Raw genomic sequence first — 26,863 nt, 5'->3', positions numbered from 1 at the left:
TTATTTTGCTCCCCAAATAACAAAACTCCTTTACTACTTTAAGTGTCTCATTTCCTAATCTAGTCCCCTCAGCATAACCTGACTTAATTCGACTACATTCCATTATCCTCGTTTTGCTTTTGTTTATGTTCATCTTATACCCTCCTTTCAAGACACTGTCCATTCCGTTCAACTGCTCTTCCAAGTCCCTTGCTGTCCTGACAGAATTACAATGTCATCGGCGAACTTCAAAGTTTTTATTTCTTCTCCATGGATTTTAATACCTACTCCGAACTTTTCTTTTGTTTCCTTTATTACTTGCTCAATATACAGATTGAATAACATCGGGGAAAGGCTACAACCCTGTCTCACTCCCTTCCCAACCACTGCTTCCCTTTCATGCCCCTCGACTCTTATAACTGCCATCTGGTTTCTGTACAAGTTGTAAATAGCCTTTCGCTCCCTGTATTTTATCCCTGGCACCTTTAGAATTTGAAAGAGAGTATTCCAGTCAACATTGTCAAAAGATTTCTCTAAGCCTACAAATGCTAGAAACATAGGTTTGCGTTTCCTTAATCTTCCTTCTAAAATTAGTCATAAGGTCAGTATTGCCTCACGTGTTCCAATATTTCTACGGCATCCAAACTGATCTTCCCCGAGGTCGGCTTCTACCACTTTTTCCATTCGTCTGTAAAGAATTCGTGTTAGTATTTTGCAGCTGTGACTTATTAAACTGATAGTTTGGTAATTTTCACATCTGTCAACACCTGCTTTCTTTGGGATTGGAATTATTATATTCTTCTTGAAGACTGAGGGTACTTCGCCTGTCTCATACATCTTGCTCACCAGATGGTAGAGTTTTGTCAGGACTGGCTCTCCCAAGGCCGTCAGTAGTTCTAATGGAATGTTGTCTACTCCGGGGGCCTTGTTTCGGCTCAGGTCTTTCAGTGCTCTGTCAAACTCTTCACGCAGTATCGTATCTCCCATTCCATCTTCATCTACATTCTCTTCCATTTCCATAATATTGTCCTCAAATACATTGCCCTTGTATAGACCCTCTATATACTCCTTCCACCTTTCTGCTTTCCCTTCTTTACTAAGAACTGGGTTTCTATCTGAGCTCTTGATATTCATACAAGTGGTTCTCTTTTCTCCAAAGGTCTCTTTAATTTTCCTGTAGGCAGTATCTATCTTACCCCTAGTGAGATAAGCCTCTACATCCTTACATTTGCCCTCTAGCCATCCCTGCTTAGCCATTTTGCACTTCCAGTCGATCTCATTTCTGAGACGTTTGTATTCCTTTTTGCCTGCTTCATTTACTGCATTTTTATATTTTGTCCTTTCATCCATTAAATTCAATATTTTTTCTGTTACCCAAGTATTTCTACTAGCCCTCGTCTTTTTACCTACTTGATCCTCTGCTGCCTTCACTACTTCATCCCTCAAAGCTACCCATTCTTCTTCTACTGTACTTCTTTCCCCCACTGCTGTCAATTGTTCCCTTATGCTCTCCCTGAAACTCTGTACAACCTCTGGTTTAGTCAGTTTATCCAGGTCCCATCTCCTTAAATTCCAATCTTTTTGCTGTTTCTTCAATTTTAATCGGCAGCTCATAATCAATAGATTGTGGTCAGAGTCCACATCTGCCCCTGGAAACGCCTTACAATTTAAAACCTGGTTCCTAAATCTCTGTCTTACCATTATATAATCTATTTGATATCGTTTAGTATCTCCGGGATTCTTCCATGTATACAACCTTCTTTTATGATTCTTGAACCAAGTGTTAGCCATGATTAAGTTATGCTCTGTGCAGAATTTTACCAGACGGCTTCCTCTTCCATTTCTCTCCCCCAATCCATATTCACCTACTCCATTTCCTTCTCTCCCTTGTCCTACTCTCGAATTTCAGTCACTCATGACTATTAAATTTTCGTCTCCCTTCACTACCTGAATAATTTCTTTTATCTCATCATACATTTCATCATTTTCTTCGTCATCTGCAGAACTAGTTGGCATATAAACTTGTACTACTGTAGTGGGCATGAGCTTCGTGTCTATCTTGGTCACAATAATGCGTTCACTATGCTGTTGGTAGTAGCTTACCCGCACTCGTATTTTTTTATTCATTATTAAACCTACTCCTGCATTAACCCTATTTGATTTTGTATTTATAACCCTGTATTCATCTGACCAAAAAGTCTTGTTCCTCCTGCCGCCGAACTTCACTTATTCCCACTATATCTAACTTCAACCTATCCATTTCTCTTTTTAAATTTTCTAACATATCTGCCCGATTAAGGGATCTGACATTCCATGCTCCGATCCGTAGAACACCAGTTTTCTTTCTCCTGATAACAACGTCCTCTTGAGTAGTCCCCGCCCGGAGATCCGAATGGGGTACTATTTTACCTCTGGAATATTTTACCCAAGAGGACGCCATCATCATATAACCATACAGTAAAGCTGCATGCCCTCGCGAAAAATTACGGCTGTAGTTTCCCCTTGCTTTCAGCCATTCGCAGTACCAGCACAGCAAGGCCGTTTTGGTTATTGTTACAAGGCCAGATCAGTCAATCATCCAGACTGTTGCCCCTGCAACTACTGAAGAGGCTGCTGCCCCTCTTCAGGAACCAAACGTTTGTCTGGCCTCTCAACAGATACCCCTCCATTGTGGTTGCACCTACAGCACGGCCATCTGTATCGCTGAGGCACGCAAGTCTCCCCACCAACGGCAAGGTCCATGGTTAATGGGGGGGAATAAACAAGTATACTATGATTTTGTTTGCAGTGGACAGACTTTGTGTGGTTTTTTTGTCTGTAGCATGATGGACTTTTTTGAAATATCAATCTTCCTCTTTTGGAGCACACTTGCAATTGTGTACACTGTGTCACTTAATTTTCATCTTGCATCCTTCGCAGCTTCACAAAACATACTTTGTTCAGGCTGTCTGACCCAGAGAACTGGCCATTTCCACCCTGTCAGTGCTACTACAGCCTAAAGCATGTTAGACAGTGGAGCTACTTTGCCACAGCAAGAACATACATACAACTTCCTTACTAAGTCATAACTAGCCTTCCTTCCTGCACACATCAGTAAGAGAGAACGAGTCATCAAGTAAGAAGCAGCCAACCACAGTGCCTCCACTCTTAGACTTGTCATGCTCATAGAACTGAGTGGGGAGGAAGACAGTATAGCACTTTTGCAAAAGTGGTCCCTTGGTTTCTAACATACACAACATAAGACTTGTGCTCACTCCCCTTCTGATCTTAAGAAGCTGGCAGAAATAGTCATTCGTGGTAACTGATTTCAGGCACATTGTTTTTAAGAAATGAGTGGCAGTGTACCACTACTTGCACATTTTGTTCTTGGAACATAAGAGGTGTCTTACAGAATAAGATTGGCAACACAGATCTTGAACCGAAAACATTGTTCCCTCCCCTTCCCCAAAGCAGTTAGGTTGAATCGTGGCCTAATCACAGTACCAATTTGAACTTCCTGAAGTTGTTAAATAAGTGTGAGACTTTCTGAGGGAAATCTGTTCATTAGGTGCATTATGGATTAGTATGGGCAAAAGAGCCCTTAAATTTTGTGTACAGCTTGGTGAGGCCACTACTGAAATCCGTGAAAAGTTACACATACATCTCTTTTAATAGGAGAAGAAGTGGAAGCTTGCATGGAAAGACTTACAATCTCAAGAATGGATATCAGTGTACTAAGCCTGCAGCATTTTGTGCGGCTAGCTTGTCAACGTAGGGTGTGACCACTAATAAGTTAAACGGAATGTATTTAGCATTCATCAAAATTTAGTCCAGTACTTGCACATGGAAAAAGTGTGCACCAGCGAAGATAGTTCCAAAGAGCTTCAAAATTGACCAGAAGAACAGTATGGAGGAAGCACATTTTGTTGTTCTGGACTGTATTTAGGAAGTATCAGAATCCATCAGAAACATTATTATAGGTGACAATTAATATACTTTTGAACATGATCCCAAAACGAAATGGCGAAGTTCGAGTGGTGGTGCTCTGCGAACTACACAGTCGCAGGAAGGCGAAAATTAGCAAACACGAAATAATTTTTTTTTCTTTTTGCAATTAGCACACTATTGTTAACAGAAATATTGTGCCCCAGGACAAACTGCCAACCAAACTTTTTATCGAGATGCTGCACTACACAATGTAACCTGACACACAGCAGCCTCCATAAATAAATTTTTGGCAATAAACAACAGTCCTGTGGTTGCTCAGCCCTTTTATTTGATAGTTCTCTGTTCCAGTGACTTCATTTTAAACCCCTAGTCCTAAAACTGCTTGAAAGGGAATCATTCTGGTGCCGTGAATAATATCCACAAAGAGTGTATCTGACAAGCTGATAGGTGTTCCAGCAACGGAAATGACCTTCTGGTATTGCAATGAAGCCTGGAAGAACACCTCTGCCACCGTGTAACTAATAAAGGGAAATATTTTGAAGAAGACAACCTTGACATGGGAAAATGTTACAAAAAATTAGTCTCATTACTCTTCTAACAGAATTCATTCATTAATTGAACAGTTAAGAGATTGTTCTGCTGGCCACAATAATTCAATATATATAATTCCAGTGTAATCTAGTTTCTCCATGTTTGATGAAACCTCTGAACTGCAGTCAGTGACTTGGTTCTGGTAGTACCATAAACTTCCCACAAAGAACTCCAAACTTTTGAGTTAAATACAATTATCTGTGGGATTTCACACAAAGGTTCTGGGGGAAAAAAAGCATTCAAACTATCGGTGGACTCTGTGAAAATTTAAAACTGAGTTTGAGCTATGGTAAATTTTATGTGGACTACTGCAAATGTATTTTGAATGCTCGTAAATTTATCATGAACTGCCAACACCATGTTATAAACTGTTGGTCATTACATTGCCTGGCAAACAACTCACAATAAAACACAAAATAAATCTTTTTCAGATTCAAGGTAAATATTTATAGTAAACATTTACAAGTGCATACTATGCATGTTCAGAAAGCATGTGTGCTGTGATGATAACAGGCTGTTTTTTTTTTAGGATTGGCAACATTGAGTGGTAGAGGGTGGACTGCTAACCAGAGTGAGCATCACACGAACATGATAATACATAAACTCATGTTGTAGTGTTCTGTTCCATGAAAGATATTGGTAAGAAATCTCACCAAGTGCAAGCCACATGGCAGTGATCCACTTCCTACTCACGGAAGTAATAATACCTACAGAACTTTTTTTTTTTTGTGAATCGAAATGGTTTATGGCAAAGGAGTTACCAACAGAAAGTGTGTATTTAAGTGGTGCAGGGAGTTTAGTTGAGGCAGAACAAATGTTCATGATGAGCAGAGGAGTGCAACAAATTGAGGAAACTGTTCATGAAGCTGCCAATTGACAGTTGATGTAATTCCTGCAATATTTCCACAACTCTCTAACACAAGATACTCACAGCAGCTCTAGGATTCTGGAAACCATGCACAAGAGGATCTTAAAACAGCAGACAGAGCCGCACAACAAAAATTGGGTCAGTAGTGCCCAGGAGTTTCTTGAGAGACTTGAATAGGTAGGTTAGGGTTTCCTAAGCTCTGTTGTGACTGGAGATGAAACATGGGTGGCTCATTATATGCCCGAGGCAAAAAAGATTTGCATCACAGTGGCATCTCACTAATTTCCTGTCTGCCAAAATATTCAAAACCACAATTTTGGGGGAAAAAATCACGTCCTTGGTGTCTTGAGACTGAAAAGGCATTATTTTGATCAACTTTCTGCCACGAGCTATCAATGCATTTGAGATTGAGACACCCTCTGCCCCCCCCCCCCCCCCAAAAAAAAAAACTCTGAAAAGCAACATTCAGAGGAAAAGGAGGGGATTGCTGATGAGAGGATTGTGCTTGTTGCACATCTACACCCATCCTCACTCACACAGCCTTAGCCAAGGTGCACTTGGAATTATTTGGTTGAGATGTTTCAAATCACCTCCCCACACTTGGCACCTTCAAATTATTGTGTTTACACTACTCTGGCACAGATGTGTGGAATTACATTTTCAACTGATTAGCAGCTGCAGAAACAGGTTCTGAAGAGGGGGGGAAGGTGGTGATGGTAGGGGATATCTTCAAGCAAGGTATAAAGCAGCTCGTGTGACAGCTCACCTCATGCATTAAATGCAGTGGCAATTACGTGGAAAAATAGTCAACAGTATTAACAACATCCTGTAATTTGTTTCCAAATACACTTTTTCTAAAACACGCAAAAATCTGGTACATTTACTTTATGAACATGACGTGTAATTCAGAAATCATCCAAAACAGATCATACAAATATTGACCACAATGAGAAAATTCAAGAAATTTGAGCCCACACAGAGGCTTCCCATGTGCCATTCACAGGGAAGAGTGGATCAGTTAGTGTTAGCAGAACCCTCTGGTACACACTGTCAGGTGGTTTGTGGAGTACTGATGTACACGTACAAACTTTTCACTTTAAATTACCATTTCTGACACCTATTGGTAGGAGAGAAAATCAGGTTTTAATGTCACACTGATGATGACACCACAGAGATGGAACTAAAGCTCGGAGTGAATGACAATAGGGACAGGAATTGGTTATGCCCTTTTCAGAGGACCAGGTGTTAGCTTACCAATTTAGAACTCTAATTCTGGTATGCAATCTGATGTTTTCCCAGCATATTTCTGGCTTGTAGAATTCTCACGTATCCAGTTGTGCCACATTGCATTTCGGCAAAGTTTGTAACAATCTGTAAATGACAATTTTGTAGCAGCTTATGACATTGAGGTCTGTGTCTAACAAAGCTTCATCCAACATATTATATTTACTAAAATACTGAGTATTTCTTCTTCTGTAATTTATTGCTTAATTAAGTAGTCACAGGATGACTAACTCATATGAGGTAAAGGACGGCATGCTTGGAGTTTGTTAAATACTTATTTTACCCACTGACTGCCAACATCAGAAAGCATGGTATGGGCTTACCAAATAGCTCCTTTGTAGAATCATACACAAAACTGATAATTTATGAATTAAGTTCCCCCCCCCCCCCCCTCCTCCTAGGAAAGAAGATTGCAACGTTTTCTCATAAATGAGGTTTTCAGAGACAGTAAAGCTAGGATTTGATATGGAAATCAACTAAATAAGTTTTTCAAAAGAACCATAGTGGCTGCCTTAACTTAGGAAAATCACCCTACTAAGGACACATGATCCATGTTGAATTACAATACAAATCTGTCATATGACCAATATGCTATAGTTTTTTTAATGCCTTCAAAACTCCTGGTTCCACTGTTTAGCTGAGAAATCACTTGCTTCTGCCTGTCCAACAGGAATGGATTTATTCATTTTGTGCAATGAGTTACAACCATCTGTTTAACAGCTGTCATACATGGAACAGCTAGATCACAGCCGACAAATATTTAATTCAAAGAAATACATAGCAGTTTGGGGGGAAAATAAACTTTCTCAAGATGTAAATGCAGACAGTAAATACATATAGCATAATTGGGTGAGGGATGGTAAGATGCAAAAAGAAATTATTCTAAACCCAAGTAAGAAGTTTGAGGTGAGATTGTTTCACAACTGTCACAATCAAATTCCATAATATCAATAAAAAAATAGGGCTATTAACAAGTCAGAGGAAACTGGACATACGGATGGCAACAAATGATACAAGAAACAAACAGGTATGAAGAAGAAATGTACAGAAAGGAAAGTAGCTCTCAAGTTAAAACATTATTGATAGTGAGAACAGGGGGGGGGGGGCAACATTACCCCTCCAAACTGGTTTTAGGAGAGTGGAATCCTATAACAGACTAGCAGCCAGATTTTAGCAGCTGAAAGCGTAGCTTAATTCTTGCAATATTGTTTTTCCTCTATATTTGCATTCTCAAGATTTAAAGTATGAGCATTATCAGAGATAAGTGGTCACATTCATGGAGAAGTGTGCACAGAGTGATGCCAAAATTGTAATATTTCAACTTATTTATGAGGCTCAGAATCCACAGCACCATAAGTAATCCCCTTTCTATATTACACACAGATTTTCCTTGGTTTTAAGTACACCCATTATGCTAAATTCCAAAGATACACTTTTATTGGGCCACAACTGAAGTCATAAAATTCTGTGAGTGATTCCATCAGTTTGGAAAAGCACATTCAAAACCAACCATTAAATTTATGTCTTATTTTACTTAAAATAAACTTTCAGAACAAATATAACACGAGTGGAAAAAGTAGCCTGCAAGCATTGACACAAATGAGGAGCAAGCAAGGCCAATGATACCTTCCACATTTATTTAGACTCAATAACTGAAATTTGTTAGCCACACAGCAAGTAGCATTACTTGTTAAACTGTAAATTAATGGAGAAATTATGGAAGCTGTGCAGATAGCACATGTGGTTAAACATCACTTGCTATTTACAACATAAAGCTGATGGTTTGGAATTGGAGGTAATCTCATTTAATTTCAAAGGAAAAAAGTGACAACAAACAAAGAAAATAACAAACTTATGGTACATAAGTTTTATTATGGTTTTTATATTCACAAATAAAACCAATATTATTTGGTAAACTTTACAATACATAATACTTTTACACACGTTCTGATATCCTACTTGCAACTGTTCGTAGTTGCCCATACACTTTGGAGGGTGGACTACCAAGAATCAGGTTGCATAAAGCTCTTCGGGCAACTTGGATGTTTTGAAACGATCCCAAAATATGTATTTTCGAATCTGCTAAAACAATTCGAGTTTTCGTGGCATTTTCTATTGCAAATTTAGTTCTTCCACCTTTTCCTGCTAGTCTTCCAATTGCACGAGACAAGTGATCACCTTTTAAGGGTTTAACGTCATTGATCTCGAACGATTCAATGAATAAATCATCTAAACGTAAAAGCGCTAAGGCATCTTCCACTTCAAAACCGTACACAAATGCTCTCACAAAGTCAGCAGCTTTCTGTAGATTTGCTATATCTTCTGTCTCCTTGCACGTACGTATTTCAACATGTCTAGTCTTCAGATTGAATCTTATTTGCAAATGCAAATGTTCAACGACAGGAGTAAATATTTTCATCCAGTTTTCTTTGAGTGGTGTATAACGATGAGCTGGCACGGGAACTTTTCTTACTTCCACTTTTTCCGCAGAAAAATTCTTCTGTCTTTTAGCTGGAAGAGAATTAGGCTTTGCTTTCCCTTCGATACCATGGTCAATCTCCATAGGACTGTCATTCTGGGCTCGACGTTTGACTGCTTGTTTAATTTCTGAAATATGAATTACGTTTTGTCAAATTTGAAACATAGTACTAGTTAAAGACTACAACTAGGGCTTCTGTGCACAACTTAAAAGATCTTGCAGCAATAAATATGGATGTGGTAAACCCCTCCTCAGACATAGCAAGTATTAAAAATTAAAATTACTGGTATCGAAAAAGAAGTTTCTCAATATACTACAACCGCAACAGACTGATAAGAACACTCGCACATGGCATGATCCGATAAATTATTTAGAAGAAAAACTTCGGACATATGTAAACGCGACTAGTACACATCCACCCAAAAATTTCGCCTTACACAAAGTAAACAGAAAAATATAAAAGCCTGTCAACATCTGTACCAAAACAACCATGGCAACAAAAAGATTAATAGCAACCAACCTTCTATTTCTGGCATTTTGATCTCTCCTGGAACAATAAATCTACTTTGCTACTCTACTTTTCCATATTTACAAACCCACGTGCACTGAGACGCAAAAACTTACGAAGAAAGATATGGTATGCCACCAACGATATTTTAGCAAAGTCGAGTCAATGATCGCTGCCAAACGATCGATTCACGCTAGGCAAAACGAAACGAGTGGCAGAAGCTTCCATTTCCAAAAACTGTTACACAGTCCTGATACTATCTCTTGCTCGTTGCAACAGCCACCATACTCATCTTGCATATTTAAATGCATATTTAGCTGTTTTGTTTTATGACGCAGTATTCTATATAAGGTAACTGAAAATCTGACACATCACGTCACCCTTATCTTGAAGCCTTCAAGAGAAGCTCTGACAACCAAGAGAGGAAGTGAAAATCCTACGTCTCAAGAACCTAGCGTAGTGGATAATGTTATGTATAGCAGAGTGGAAGGATGCAGAATCGCATCCCAATAGTGCCTACAGGTAGCCTATCTTAGTGTTGTTAAAGCATTATGCGATTTTCTTTTGAGTTAATGTTCTGCAACATCTTACGTTACTTACATTTCTGTCAGATTAGAGAGCGAAGGATGAAATAAATTTGGCTGTTTGTTACCAAGCATGTGACGCGTTTCGAGTGTGTGGTTAGGTAGGAACGTAACAGCACAGTTTTAACTGCTGCGACTGAAACGAGAAGAAATAAATTTTAAATTCTTCCTCAACACAAATTTTTGGCTCTTTATTTCCGAATATGTGGCGATGTCACAATGTGTGGTTAGGGAGAAACCTAAGAAAACAGCTTAAATTGCTGGGAGTGAAATGAAGAGCAATAAAATTCATAGTCCTCCTTCTCACAAATATTTCGCTGTTTATTTGCGAATATGTGACAATTTCCTAGTGCGTAATTAGGCAGGAACGTAAGAGCATGTAAAGTAAGTAACTTCTGTGTGAACTTTCTGCTTTGAAGACACCAGATGCTAACGTAATGCTTATTTCTGTGTACCGTTCTCAAAATGGCAATTTTGAAAACTTTATCAGCAGACTGGAAAGCTGCTGTGTAATCTAGTATACACAGGAGACTTTAACATCCATATTGGGGAAGATAGTGACAAAGAGAGGCCTTTTATGAACTTTGGAAGCAGTTATGGACTATTTGTGCAAGTTATCTTAACAACAAGAGAAGATATTTGTCTTCATAAATCTGTCACAAACCTAAATAGTTGGGACTACAAAGTAAGTATAGTTGACCCTATGTTTGCAGATCACAGCGCGGTAATCATGAAACTACAACAAACTCAATAAGTACGCAACAAACTGCCAACTGGCACTGAAATTATGTCTTCAGAAATAGGGTTATTACAAAGAAAACTAAAATAGCCAACTGCCAAATCAAAATCCACATGGAAGACTGTCTAAGTAAAAAGGTGGTATACCTCTTCATTAGATAAAATAAAATCCAGTGCACAACTACAAAGTCACTGAAGATATTTGCATTAAGGGTACACTATACTGCAGTTATTTACAGGCCAAAAGGGTGCACAGAAATAAGTGGAGCAAGCAAAGAAGGAAAGCAAGGCCAGATTTATCGAAGAAACTCAGAATCCATGCAAGGAAGCAAAGGGATCTGATTAATGAACATAGGCGAAAAAAGGTGATCCACATATCACTACAGAATTATATCAGAACTACCAATACTAGACAGGTTGGTGGAGTCTATAACGGAATATCAGCTATTAAGTTGTTTTGAAAGAAAGAACACCTTTTATGATATGCAGATGGCTTTTGGAAGATCAGTTCAACTACAACAGCAGTATTTGACTTAGTTACAAATATAAGTCAGGGTTTTGAAGACAATGAGTTTATAGCAATGGTATTCTGTGACCTTAGTGAGGCATTTGATTGTATGCCACATAGGGCCCAGCTCAGCAGGTTAAAATCGTGTAGTATTGGGGGAATTGTTGTATCAGTGCAAGGAGCAGACTCAGGTCAAATGAAGATAAAACAAGGTGTGCCACAGGGATATGTAATAGGATCTCTGCTGCTCTTAAGTTTAGTTAATGACATAGACTCCAACAGGGCACACTTTGCAGTTTGCAGATGATACACCTTTATTCTCAAAAGGGGTGGATATAGTTCAGATTGTTCAACAAGTAGAGGTACCATCCAGTGGGGCCAAGGCCTGTTTCATCATGAACAAGATGAAAGTCAATAAAGACAGAACAAAGAGGATTATATGCAGCCTTAGTGACGCTGGAGCCCTGGGTTACACAGCAGCTGTTAAGCTTCTAAGCTTTTTCATTGATACCAAGCTAACTTGGCAACAACGTACTCAACATGTATTTCCTAACTCTCACAGGTTCTACACTTCTTGAGGAAATAAAAAGTGTAGTATCACAACATACTATGCTATGTCCCATAGCCACATCAGCTATGAGCTGTTACCTTGGAGCCATTCTGCATGCTATAATGTCACAGTGGTACCTATTAACAGTATGCTATGCAATGTTCCATGGCCATGTCAGCTATGGGCTGTTATTGTGGAGCCATTCTGCAGGCCATAAGAATGTGCTTTTATTGGAAAAGAAAGCAATGAATCTCATTGCCTCAAGCAAAAAAGCTGATCATTGGACAACAGTTTTTTCCATATTAGGAATTCTGACTGTTTTCAGCCAATATTTTTTCAATTGCCTTGTTCATACAAAGAAAACTCATGAGACCTATAGGAAGGGAAATGAAGTTAATCAACACAGCACTCACTATATGGCCATTACAGACAGGGAAATATATTGAGTAATTGAGACACTGAACAGGTTCCCTAAAATTATTTAATGTCCTACCTAATAATATTGAGTCATTACCAATCAAACAATTTAAAACTAAAATTTGCATATACTTACAGTGCTACCTTTGTATAGTATTGAAGAATACATCTCTGATGACAGAATAATGTCTACGTGAGCTGCAACTCATTGCCAATGAAGCAGCAAAATCTCTGCTATTTTACTATATTATATTGATTGTTTAATTACTGTAAAGTATATTGTTATCTAGTTCCTAACTTTATGTTTTATAATATCCATTTCAGTATCAAAGTTGAAATTGCAATACTGTATTCATTTTATTGTAGTAATATTATTATAAACTTGACACTGTCTCTCAAGCCATCGCTGGTGAATGACATAGAATTAGTAATAAAGGTAATAAAATAATAAAGGTAATTATTGCTACAACTGAAACGAGAAGCATAAAGGTAATATTCTTGTTTCTCACAAATATTTGGCTCTATATTTTTCAATATGTGGCGATTTCTGAGTGCATGGTTAGGTCAGAACCTAACAGGCCTTCTTAAATTGCTATGAGTGAAATGAGCAGCATAACATTCATATTCTTTTTTGTCACAAATATTTTGACAATTATATCCTGGCACACACATCAGTGGTCACAATATACCATGACAGTACCTGTTCACTTCCGATGTATGGAATTATCTGTTGAGGGAATTTCATATAAAAACATGCAGGCTACAAAAAAATTGTTAGACTAATAACACATATTAAATACAGAGGCTCATATACTGCCCCTTCCTTGTTTATATATGTACAAGGTACTAATCTTCATAAAAGTAAGCATATTAAAAGAAGGAAATATCTTCAAGTATAATTGTGATTTCCACTCTCATGATACTAGGCAGAAGCATGTACAGTGTGCTGTGTACAGCAAGTAGAATACATACAAACATTTGTATGGCAGGTGCACTTCATACTGGCATTGTGTTTTATAGCAACATGCCATCCTGTCTGAAACAGATACAAAATTAACCTAAGTTTAAAGTGAAACTAAAAGAGTACTTGCTTGACCACTGCTTCTATTCTGTTTCTGATTTTTTGGAGCACCAAGAAAATGTAGTTTAATTGACCACAAATGATCTCATAATTATTCTTAACCAAAGTATTCTTTCAGTCATCTTATTGTTTTCATAATTATGTTACCAGTATTCAGCATATATTGATTGTTGTTTTCTAAATCACAGTATGTACTGTATCAAACCTGACTTAGTCTATATCGTTTGTACAGATTATGTACTTAATCACGATTTATAGGAAGAGTAAAGAAATACAAATACAGAGTGACACAGAATAACGGAACTGTTTCAGATGGGTAATGGCAGCCATGGGCAGGTGGCAGCACTGGGGGTTCATGATAGTTAGCGAGTAAACAGTCCGCCATTTCAGTAATCATGGATCAGTGGAAAGGATGACAGCATACATTAGCCATAAAAATGTTTTATAAAAGCAATGATAGTTTGGTAGCATCACAGAGGGAGTTTCGACGTTTCTATAATTTAGGACATCATGATGGCGTTCCATCGAAACACGAGATAAAATGTTCTCTGAAGAAACTGGATCTGCCCTCAAGAAGAAACCAACAGGCCGACCAAGAAGTGTGTACTCTCCAGCGAACATCAATGTTGTAGGCAGCAGTGGTTGGAATGTCGCAGAAGGGTGTTCACAGAATTATTCATCTTGATTTAAAATTTCATCTGTACAAACTACAAATGGTGCAACAATTTAAGGACAATGATTACTGGTTATGTTTAGGATTCTGTCAAGAAATGACAACAAAAAACAATGAGGATGAATTTCTAAACAAGTTGTGAATGTCAGATGTGGCGCACTTTCGTCTCACAAGTTATGTGAATAAATAGAACTACCGCTACTGGGCAAGCAGAAAACCTCATGACGTTCATGAGCGCCCTTTGCACGCTAGTAAAGTTACAGTATGGTGTGGTGTTTCATCACATGGGATTATCAGACCATATTTTTTCGCAAATGAACAGGGAAACACAATAACTGTCAATGCCAATCGTTACGTGGAGATGTTGTGAACTTTCGTTACACCTGCATTGATCAGCCTTCCAAACGCTCAAGAAGCCTGGCTTCAACAGGATGGAGCGATATCACACACTGCACGGCAACCAATGGCATATGGGGTAGAATTGTTTGGCAACTGTGTGATCTCACGATTCGGTAACATTCCCTGGCCCCCTAGATCGCCAGATTTATCCATTTGTGAATTTTTCTTGTGGGGCTACCTCAAGAGCAAAGTCTACATGACTCGACCAAGAACCTTGGATGAGTTAAAATAGAGACTTCAGGAAGCAATTCGCAATATCCCAGCTGAGATGTTGCAGCAGTCAATGAGGAATCTCAACAGCAGATTTCACAAATATATTCGTACAGGAGGACGCCATCTAAAGGATGCAATTTTTTAAAAACTGACAAATGACATGAATGTTTAATAAATGGGAATGTTGTAAGGTTTCAGGTACTATGAATGTAATTTCTTTCTTTCGTACTTCTAGTTTTACTGTATAGTGGAAATGTTCCCGCTTTTCTGTGTCACCCTGTACAAATACGCAAAAATCATGAAGAGACAGATAGGTCACATGTTATAAGTAACGGAATTTCCAGTTGGTATGTTGGAAGTTGGACGTCTATGATTCTGCTGTGATCGTACACAAACTTTAAGTCTGAGGTATTATTAATGCTTGTAGCAGCAAGCGAACAGTTGTTGAGGGGAGTCAGAAGTGGTCGAACGCAACATGCAATATATGGAAGCCATGCAACATGAGAGGTTGCAACTTGCTGTGATTATGCTAGTAGCACCAGAGGAGACCTTGGTATTAATTGAGGATTTTTTGGTAATTTCCTTTTTGCTGCACATAGTTGCTAGTTGCTTGTGCACTGGAGGGATTCTGTCAGATTTGTGTATGCATACACTGAGAGCAATATTTGTATCAGTGTTGTGGCCAGAAATTGTGGAATAATTAAAAGTCTGTGTAGAGTTTGTCAATGTTTAAGTAATATATATATATATATATATATATATATATATATATATATATATATATATATATATATATATATTACTTAAACATTGACAAACTCTACACAGACTTTTAATTATTCCACAATTTCTGGCCACAACACTGATATATATATATATATATATATATATATATATATATATATATATATATATATATATATATATATACAGGGTGAGTCACCTAACGTTACCGCTGGATATATTTCGTAAACCACATCAAATACTGACGAATCGATTCCACAGACCGAACGTGAGGAGAGGGGCTAGTGTAATTGGTTAATACAAACCATAAAAAATGCACAGAAGTATGTTTCTTAACACAAACCTACGTTTTTTTTAAATAGAACCCTGTTAGTTTTCTTAGCACATCTGAACATGTAAACAAATACGTAATCAGTGCCGTTTGTTGCATTGTAAAATGTTAATTACATCCGGAGACATTGTAACCTAAAGTTGACGCTTGAGTACCACTCCTCCGCTGTTCGATCGTGTGTATCGGAGAGCACCGAATTATGTAGGGATCCAAAGGGAACGGTGATGGACTTTAGGTACAGAAGAGACTGGAGCAGCACATTACGTCCACATGCTAACACCTTTTTATTGGTCTTTTTCACTGACGCACATGTACATGACCATGAGGGGTGAGGTACACGTACACACGTGGTTTCCATTTTCAATTACGGAGTGGAATAGACTGTGTCCCGACATGTCAGGCCAATAGATGTTCAATATGATGGCCATCATTTGCTGCACACAATTGCAATCTCTGGCGTAATGAATGTCGTACACGCCGCAGTACATCTGGTGTAATGTCGCTGCAGGCTGCCACAATACGTTGTTTCATATCCTCTGGGGTTGTAGGCACATCACGGTACACATTCTCCTTTAACGTACCCCACAGAAAGAAGTCCAGGGGTGTAAGATCAGGAGAACGGGCTGGCCAATTTATGTGTCCTCCACGTCCTATGACTTTATTGGTTTCTTTCATTTTTTACACCATTTAAGGCTAGTTGACCTAACCCCTGCAGATCATCCAATTTCTATGTATGTAAGAAACACGGCAGTAGTTCTTGCAATTATGATAACCATGCATTGCACACTGCACGGATAGCAGTATTACTTTTGAAATATTTTAGCATGTTGCAGCGGCAAGAGGAGATAAGTTGTCTGTTGCATACAAGAGCATTGCACAACAGTTGTTAGGAGATAGTTGAGAACTGACTTCTTTATAATTCGTAGGAGAAGTAATTAATTTTCTGTTCCTATTTCTGTTTCTTGTTGCTTTCTATACATGCAACTAATGTGGTGCCACAGCTTGTGGCTTTCTGTTGTGGCATCGCAAGCTACTGTACGCACAGGACACCACAAATTCTGCATAGTTACATAGCTTTCAGTATGGTGACACTTGAAATCAAATGGGTGGTTATGAATATTATAGCGCAGCATTAATCCACAATTTATACAATGCTTGGTCTCACTAATCACGACATTTACACAACTCGCATTTTTCGTCACATGTATTAAGTTTATTTATTTATTCATCCAAAAATCTTTTAAGATTGTAGAATACATCATTGGTTTGCAAATATTGCTCGCAAACACACACACACACACACACACACACACACACGCGCGCGCGCGCGCGCGCGCGCGCGCGCGCACACACACAAATGCAGAAAATCAAACATAGGTTGCTGCTCTTGTAGTACCACAAGCTGCGAAAGTTTACCTGTCGCTCACTGTTTTCACCTTTCCCAATAATAAACTAAAACACACTAAAAGCTAATGGAGTACAGCAGCAATTAGACCACAATAACAGCAACAGAATGCTCACGTTTCGAAATACTGCCACCAGGGAGCAGTAATGGAAGAAAAGTGGCGCAAACACGTACAACAAGTTGAAGTTTTTGTAGTATTACAAAAGCTATGGCTTGTAAGTAGCGCCACAAAAAACTGAAAAACTTCTGTATCCACAAGCTGTGGCTATACTTTTGCTGTGTGTGTGAGCTGGCTGAATGGTACAGAACTGGTTGTCAAAATATTCCACAATGCATTTCACCTGGTCACACTACTGAAAGAAGCGAAATGGGACATTAATGTCAATGTTTCTAGTTGTGACGAAGATATTGTAGATATTGACAGAGAAGGGGCTTATCTGATAACATCAGACTTTAATAAATTCTCGTGTCTTCTTAATTTTACTACTTGTTTTGTTTTGTGACGTATTGCAAAGATTCTGTGATGACTAAAATATTTTTCCTATGGGTGTTCTTTCACAAAAGTGACCAGATACCTATTTGAAGGATAAAACTGGTTTGTCTTTTGTAATATCTACACAAAGGAAATGGCTACAGTGTATCTAAATAAGGGTATAAGTTGATGAAGCAATTGTCATTAAATATCTGTTTTAATAATGAAAAGTCAGCTCTATTGAGGGAGAGAACCATTTAATACCTTTTTAACAGTGCAAAGTCAGCTCCATCGATGGAGCAAATTTCAATAGTTTTTGATGTTATTATGTAATCAGAAAGAGCAGAAATCACATAATATGCAATGAAAAAAGACTCTACATATTTCCTTATAAATGCACATAATATGCAATGAAAAATAAACTTTTCCTTTTTCCTTATAAACATTGTTTCATACCTTTGTATGCGAATGTTTACTCTAGCAAATAAATGTCAGTATTTTTCTTTAAAAAATAAATGTTACTATTTTGAAATGTTTCGATGATACTTCCCCTGCTGTTAAAGTTCTTCGTAGTTTACTGTACAAACTTGATCAAGAGCATTCAATATACATCTTGCTGTGGCCACTAATAAAGCTTATCGTGGCTAATTCTTTAATTATGACACTATATTCCATCTTTTTCTCTCAGATGGTATCTCGTAACCTCATCTTCGCTCTTTTGGCGTTGGGCTAAGTGAAGTGACGTTTTGTGAACGCTCCAGCTAGTGTGAGCAGACCACAGTTTGACAGCGACATCAATTACTGGTCTAGTCTACCTCTCTCTCTCTCACTCTCTCTCTCTCTCTCTGCCTCTCTCTGTCTTTGACATGCAATGATCCTAAGAAGCTGCTTCACACTTCACAATAATGGATTACACAAACCTGCCTCGGGCATGGACGCGTGTGATGTCCTTAGGTTAGTTAGGTTTAAATAGTTCTAAGTTCTAGGGGACTGATGACCTCAGATGTTAAGTCCCAATGTGCTCAGAGCCATTTTTGAACCTATCGTGACAATGTCTGTACTTGTACATGCAACACTGTTTCTGTATCAGTTTTTCCTTCTCATCTTGTCTGGTAATCTCCCCTGATACTGGGTTTTCGGCGAATTTGCTGCAACTCTCGCCATTTCCTGATCCTTGCAGTCCTTTTCCTTCAGCTCTCTTCCTTCTCCTTCAATCGTTTTGTGAGAAGAATGAGCCACTGGCTCTGAAATCTCGAACATTTCTTTAACTGCCATGTGTGCTTCCTCCTTTTGCTGCTTGGCGAATAATTTTTTATATATCCAATTATTTCCAAAAATTGATTATTTTCATTGATGATGTGATCAAAAAAATGGCGAATAATTTTATTCGAACAAAGTAATAAGCTTACATCGAATTCGATTTAATCTCCTTCAAAGTACTGCCCTTGGCTTGCAATGCACTTATCCTAGTAGGAAGAGCATTCAGCTGCTATGTTGAGCCATCTAACTGCCAGGAGTGGTGGCAAAAAGCTTTCCTTTAAGCAGAGTTTTAATTTTTAGGAAGAGCCAGAAGTTGCATGATGCTAAATCTCGTGAGTAAGGCGGATGTGGAGAGATAGGTACACTTTTTCTTGCCAAACACATGTAAATCAAAAACGAGGTGTGGCGTGCCCCATTGTCGGTCGTGATGAAGGAGGAAGCCACTGGCCCATTTTTCTGGTCTCTGGCTTTCTGCATCGATTCATAAACTTTGCAGTACGCCCTTGTAGAGCTTGGAACGCAATCTGATCGCACTATTCCCTCAAAATGTCGTTGATACCTGAAATATAACCCAGCTGCAGAAAACAACACACACAAGACAGAAAGACGACTGCACGCACTAGTAGTTCAAAAATGGTTCAAATGGCTCTGAGCACTATGGGACTTAACTTCTGAGGTCGTCAGTCCCCTGGAACTTAGAACTACTTAAACCTAACTAACATAAGGACATCACACACATCCATGCCCGAGGCAGGATTCGAACCTGCGACCGTAGCGGTCGCGCGGTTCCAGACTGTAGCGCCTAGAACCGCCTCCATAGTGATGGAAGTACTGTAACATATTGATCTGCAGTTCCAGTCTCTCCTCCGTTGGACGAAACATGCTGACCAGTGAGGAAGAATTTGAGTTTTGGAAGATAGAGAAGTCTGAAGGAGACAGATCTGGAAAATAGGGCGAATGACTCATCACTTCGTACCACAGATCCCTCAGTTTTTACATTTCCAAGACACTTTTGTGCGCAGTTCCATTCTATCGATGAAATATGATTCTTTCCTTTCGCATACTAGGTCTCTCCTCTCCAATTTTTCCATCTATACCCGTTAGGTCAGACTACCAGTCCCCTGTTACTGTTCGACCTTCGTGTATAGAGACTCCCATCCTTCAATTTGCTCCGTGAAGAAATTTTTTGTCAGTTATCAGAAGTCCTTTCGTACGTGTACTTGCTAATCCACTCAATTTTACTTGCTAACCTATTTTTAATTACCAATTTGGCTTGTTGTCACAGTAATGTCAGCCCAGGGGTATGGTTTGATGATTGGTGTGCATTAATGTATCTGTACCTCGCGTTGTAGTAGAGCCTACATAAATGATTACTACCATAATGATTTTTTTTGCGTCAACAGCGTGATGATCTCTAGAGAGAAATAATGGAGAATACCGTGGCCTTTTCCGCTTTTGACGTGGTCTTTGTCTTCTCTGGAGCTGAAGAACCAGCTTCTGTCCACGATTTCCCGCGCGGGCCGTGACAAGGCGCCATAGAGCGCGCGGCCAACCAGCGCGGTTTCTTTTTTTTTTATTTAAAAAATTATTTTTTTTATTCCAATGTTTAGCGAAGATTGCAAGCTTCATCCATTTGCACATACTCATGCAGAAATCACTTTGTTTTTACGAGCCGTCCGCTGTGGGCGAGCGGTTATAGGTGCTTCAGCCTGGAACCGTGCTGCTGCTACGGTCGCAGGTTCGAATCCTTCCTCGGGCGTGGATGTGTGTGATGTCCTTAGGTTAGTTGTTCTAAGGCTAGGGGACTGGGACTGACGACCTCAGCTGTCAAGTCCAATAGTGCTTAGAGCCATTTGAAGCTTTTTTTTTTTTTTTTTTTTTTTTTTTTTTTTTTTTTTTTTTATTTTTATACGAAACAACGCCAAACAGTGTTCGGAAATCGTCTTGTGAATCTGTTTCTGAATCGTCGCAAGCGGTTTTGGCACCCATCTTTCGCTAAACTCTTGGTATCATGTGCATTTCTTCGAGCAAAACATAGCCATCGCCAACTCCTCAGTTCCCTACATATGTGATAATTTCGTATCCCTTCGTATGCTTATCATTCAACAACATAAACACAAAGTGTTATGAACTTCTTGCACGATTTCTATTGCGGTTGTATTCTTCGGACGACCTCCATGTGGATCACCATATTTCTCACGGCGCCCGCTGAAACCTGTAGCAACCTCTAGGTGGGAAAAATTGTGCTGTGGTCTATGGGGGCGGCCGAGAACTTTTCAGAAAATTTCGTATATAAAAGAGGGAAAACGAATGTTGAGAACTCTAGCTTTTGTATGCTTTCTATCCATTGAGGATACTGTAGAAGACTTGCGATATTATACTGTTGAATTAACCCCTCTACGCCGCGCGGGATTTGCCGAGGGGTCTAGGGCGCTGCAGTCATGGACTGTGCGGGTGGTCCCGGCGGAGGTTCGAGTCCTCCCTCGGGCATGTGTGTGTGTGTGTGTGTGTGTGTGTGTGTGTGTGTGTGTGTGTTTGTCCTTACGATAATTTAGGTTAAGTAGTGTGTAAGCTTAGGGACTGATGACCTTAGCATTTAAGTCCCATAAGGTTTCAAAAAAATGGCTCTGAGCACTATGGGACTTAACTTCTGATGTCATCAGTCCCCTAGAACTTAGAACTACTTTAACCTAACTAACCTAAGGACATCACACACATTCATGCCCGAGGCAGGATTCGAACCTGCGACCGTAGCAGTCACGCGGTTCCGGACTGAAGCGCCTAGAACCGCACGGCCACCGCGGCCGGCTCCATAAGGTTTCACACACATTTGAACATTTAACCCCTCTACGTATCCACTAAAGATCAACATTTAACCAATTGCTGCTGATGGGAAGCTCTTTACGCATCATGGCCTGAATTTTACTCAAAATTGAAAGGTCAGATTTATAAAAGGTGTTTCTGTAACATAATAAACTCTTTCGGAAACAACATAAAGACTCTTGACATTATCTCACACATTTTATACCAGCAATTTTATTTGTGTATACTGTATCAGTAGTGATCATGTGAATGCAGTATTCGCCTTTAGATACCTTTTTAAAGGAACGTCACAAACACTTGTTAAGTGAGAATCTATTCAAAGCGGGATAATAAGTTTTGTGGACTGTATTTTCCATGAGCTAATCCCGCCAAGGAGCCTTATAGAAATTTTTTAACACCTTTGGCCGAAATTCAGTTGCCAGTCGAAACGTGTTTACAGTGCATTCAAGTACACCGCGCAACACAGTTAACGGATCACTTTTCCGAAACCCCGTCATTGCCTCCCATCGTGGCCCGTAAGTATGAAATTCGATTCGAAGGTGTCTACAACCTTCCTCTGTAATGGAGGGAAAGCGTGGAGCCCTGCGACATCACCCTCGGACTCTGCGACGCTTCAAACAACAAGATGTCGACACATGCGGAACAAATGGCCAGACCTGAGAAGTTCATGTGAGGTGTAAGGTGGGTTCATAATGTCACATTGGAGCCGAATTTCAACGAAATTCTGCCGAACGGCCGGCCGAAGTGGCCGTGCGGTTAAAGGCGCTGCAGTCTGGAACCGCAAGACCGCTACGGTCGCAGGTTCGAATCCTGCCTCGGGCATGGATGTTTGTGATGTCCTTAGGTTAGTTAGGTTTAACTAGTTCTAAGTTCTAGGGGGCTGATGACCTCAGCAGTTGAGTCCCATAGTGCTCAGAGCCATTTGAACCATCTGCCGAACGCCACCGTGGACGTGTTGCATTGTGGGAAGATCTTCGGAGCCCCTTTTACTCACATTTCACCTCTTCTTTTGATGCCTCCGCATTGGAGGTCAGAACCACAACGCCCAGCGTTGAAGTCTTGACCGAGAAAAACATCTCTGCTCAGAATCGACGCGAAAAGGACTTAGAGAGTGTCATAAAGAGCGTCAATAAAACTACCCCTTTCCTAAGGGCGTTGATTTCTGTAAATTTTGCGGTCGAGAACGACAGTTCACAGTGTGATGAGTAATAGGACTACGTGCTTGACCACCTTTAACACTGCTGACACTCCACGGATGATTCATCCCTTCTCTAACGACTTTGTGGGAGAGCAACCTCATTTATTATAATCGCATCTATTTGGAGTGCAGTGCGACCATAGTTCATTCTCTGGTGTACATGGTGGAAACCACTAGGGACCTTTTAAAAGCATACGACGAAATTTGAACGCGATCGGAAGCAGCAAAGGGTGCTTTTACATTCCTCCTGTTCGCTCCCTCCTGTGGTGTGATCATGGAGGATGGAGGGGTGTGACACAGACGCATACTTGAATAAAGGGGCAAAGAGTGTCTCTGAGACTCCCTAGTTTGCCAACAGCCTCGTTCTCACCTGCCCATCTTTGTAGAGAACTTTGAGAACTTTAAAAATGTAGCTGTAGAGAGAAAGTCTGCAAAGTAGTCCTGCAGGTTTGCAGACAGGCAAACCTCTCGACACCTCTCCGATTTCAGATGCCTACTAACAGGCGCAAGAGCAGCAGCGCAGGTTGCCTACAGGTTCATATGACTCCGTCATGGCCTGTCTCTGTAAAGGTATATTTTAATGCTCTGAAACAAAGCTGGTGTGGTAGGTATCGCCATATTATTCACGTACGTGAGAATCTCGCACCCCTCCATGATCACGCCACAAGAGGGCGCGGAACTCAAGGAGTGATAAAGCATAAGCTCCTTTTGCGGCTTCGGATCGAGTTCAAATTTCGTCGGATACTTTTGAACGGTTCCTAGTGGTTTCACCCCGTACACCAGAGCAAAAATTGTGGTAGTGCTGCACTCGGAAGGCATGTGTTTGCGCTGAACGGAGTTGGTGGCCCGTGATGTCCATAGAGAAAGGTTGAATCGTCCATGGTAGTGTCAAACGTGGTCAAGAACGTAGTCCTATTCCTCATCAGACGGCGAAATGCACGGCGAAATGCACGGAAGTCAACGTCCCAAGGAAAGGTGTTTTGTTGACGCCCTTTATGTGATGCACCAAGGCTTTTCCGCGTCTATTCTGAGCAGCGGCGTGTCTGAAATGTTTTCTTCGGCCACCCATAAGAAAACGGTGTGATTTCAAAGCTGGGCGTCGCGGTTCTGACATCCATAGCGGAGACTTCAAAAGAAGGGCTGAAATGTGAGTTAAAGAGAATGTGACGACCCTCTCATTGGGTGACACACGCACGGCAGAGTTGGGCAGAATACTGGTGAAATTTAGTGCCAATGTGACATCATTAACCCACCTTAGACCCCACGTGAACTTCTGAGCTCTGTCCTTTTTCTCGCATGCGTTGATGACGTCACAGGGCGCCACGCTTCTGCGCCATTACGCAGGGATGGTTGTGGGCACCTTTGAGCCAAATTTCAAACTTGCGTCGCAATGGCAGATAATTACGGGGTTTCCAAAAATCCGTCCTTTAAAACTGTGTTGCACAATGCATTTCCACAAAAAAGACACTATTTTAATTAACTTTATTTAACGAATTGGAAGAATACATCACCATTGCTCTGACGAAATCCATTTCAGGATTCATACAATCCACATCAAAATTTCTCGTTTGATTTAAATAATATTATATTATTCAGTTTTTATTTTCTGAATCTTTTCTTTTTTTAAATTTTAAGCCATTCTACCCTCATAACAATCCGGTTTAATGAACATACTATGAACATGACTTATTTCGATACAGAACCAGCGCACTGTGAGGTACTCCCATTTTTATTGCGTAGCAATAAATTTCAATACAGTTTGCATTCAGACTTATTTAAAATACAATTTGAACTGTTATTTGTATGGCTTGACTGGTGCCATAACAATGACTTCACAATCCATAATTTCAAAAGAAACCGCCACAGTTAAAAATTGGTAGACACAGTCAAGGGCAAGTCGATAACAGCGCGTCTTATTCGAGGTGCAGCAATATTATCATATGGAGTCTGCATGCTTAGCTGAAGAAGAGAAATTTGTTAACATCGAGTATAGATTTAAGTGTCTGGAAGTCGTTTCTGAAAGTATTTGTATGGAGTGTAGCCATGTATGGAAGTGAAACATGGACAATAACCAGTTTGGACAAGAAGAGAATAGAAGCTTTCGAAATGTGGTGCTACAGAAGAATGCTGAAGATAAGGTGGGTAGATCGCGTAACTAATGAGGAGGTATTGAATAGGATTAGGGAGAAGAGAAGTTTGTGGTACAACTTGACTAGAAGAAGGGATCGGTTGGTAGGACATGTTTTGAGGCATCAAGGGATCACAAATTTAGCATTGGAGGGCAGCGTGGAGGGTAAAAATCGTAGAGGGAGACCAAGAGATCAATACACTAAGCAGATTCAGAAGGATTTAGGTTGCAGTAGGTACTGGGAGATGAAGAAGCTTGCACAGGATAGAGTAGCATGGAGAGCTGCATCAAACCAGTCTCAGGACTGAAGACCACAACAACAACAACAACAATGCTTAGCTGGGTGGTAACGTGCTCGCCTCCCATGCAAGCGGGCCCGGATTCGATTCCCGGCCGGGTTGGAGATTTTCTCCACTCAGATATTGGGTGTCATGTTGTCCTCATCATCATTTCATCCTCATCGCCGGCGCGCAAGTCGCCCACTGTGGCGTCGAATGAAATAAGACTTGCACGTGGCGGCCGACCTTCCCCGAATAGGGGCCTTCCGACCCACGATGCCATACGCTCATTTCATTTATCATATGGAGTATGATTATGCGAAGTATCTTCGTAAAAATATGAGTTGCCCTAGGAGTACTTGTCTAACAGAACCCAGTACGTTATACTGAACGGGGAATGTTCCGCAGAGGTAACACTGGGTGTGCTCAGAGGAACCCCAACGAGACCTGTAAGTTTTCCAGTTTACATAAACTATTTAGTATATACGATTAGCAGCACTATAAGATTGTTGGCTGACTATTACCGTAAGAAATTGCACAAATACTTGGGCAAAATTCCTGCTTGGCTTAATGAACGGTAATTCTCTCCGAATGTAGATAACATTAAGTACAATGGAAAGGGAGAGGGGCAGGGATGATGACGTCTCAGACTGAAGTACCATCTTTGTGAACCAGCATTAGTACAAAAGTCTGCATGTAACCTAATCTATCGTCGATTACTAATTTTTTTCAAGTTTGCTTTTGTATCCTCTCATAAGCTACACTTACAAACGGTTTTGCATATGGTGAACATAGTGTGATGGGCCTGTAACAAGAACTCACTTGTTTATATGTACTCTTAGTAGTAGTAGTAGTAGTAGTAGTAGTAGTAGTAACTTTATTCATCTGTAGATCTCTTTTCACAAGGATGTACGAAATGTCAAAGTATTTACAAGTTTAGATCAATTTAAAATAAGCTAATTCGTATACACATATATGCACAGACTTCTAGTTAGAGACAATCATTAGATTTACACCTGGTATACAATAGTTTTTTTTTTTTTTTTACAAATGACTTATTAAATAATGTAATGCCACACTGTTTACTCATATCTCACTATCGGTCACTGCACACACTATACACACATTGTTTCATAACACTTCACTCACTACACATACACATACACACACACACACACAATCACTGGTGATCTCTGGGCCATTTTCTGTACCGCAACTTCCCATTTGCTATCCTGAGAAACTGAGTCAGCATCCCTCCATAATGAGTGAGATGTTGAGCTCAGAAAGAGGACGAGGTGTTGTGCTATGCATAGCTTGGGGGTTAAGTATTTCTAGAAAGAAAAAAAGAAGGAAAAAAACAAAGTGAAGGTGTTATGTGGAATGTTGGATGTTTTATAATCATCATCATCATTATTATTATTGAAA

At 39.8% G+C, this 26,863-nt stretch overlaps 1 protein-coding gene across 1 annotated transcript; it reads right to left on the bottom strand.

Moving 5' to 3' along the window:
* Window positions 1–8,501: 8,501 nt before the first annotated feature.
* Window positions 8,502–9,735, bottom strand: LOC124777040 (RNA-binding protein pno1). The gene is made up of 2 exons (XM_047252306.1): window positions 9,649–9,735; window positions 8,502–9,256 (listed from the first exon to the last, which is right to left on the bottom strand). The coding sequence occupies exons 1-2, from the start codon at window positions 9,662–9,664 to the stop codon at window positions 8,586–8,588; spliced, it is 687 nt and encodes a 228-aa protein (XP_047108262.1). The 5' UTR covers window positions 9,665–9,735; the 3' UTR covers window positions 8,502–8,585.
* Between the last annotated feature and the right edge of the window lie 17,128 nt (window positions 9,736–26,863).

Source organism: Schistocerca piceifrons, chromosome 2 (genome assembly GCF_021461385.2).
Source record: "Schistocerca piceifrons isolate TAMUIC-IGC-003096 chromosome 2, iqSchPice1.1, whole genome shotgun sequence".
NCBI lineage: Eukaryota > Metazoa > Arthropoda > Insecta > Orthoptera > Acrididae > Schistocerca > Schistocerca piceifrons.
The sequence above is the reverse complement of the archived record's forward strand: the minus strand, read 5'-3'. Positions and strand labels throughout refer to the sequence as shown.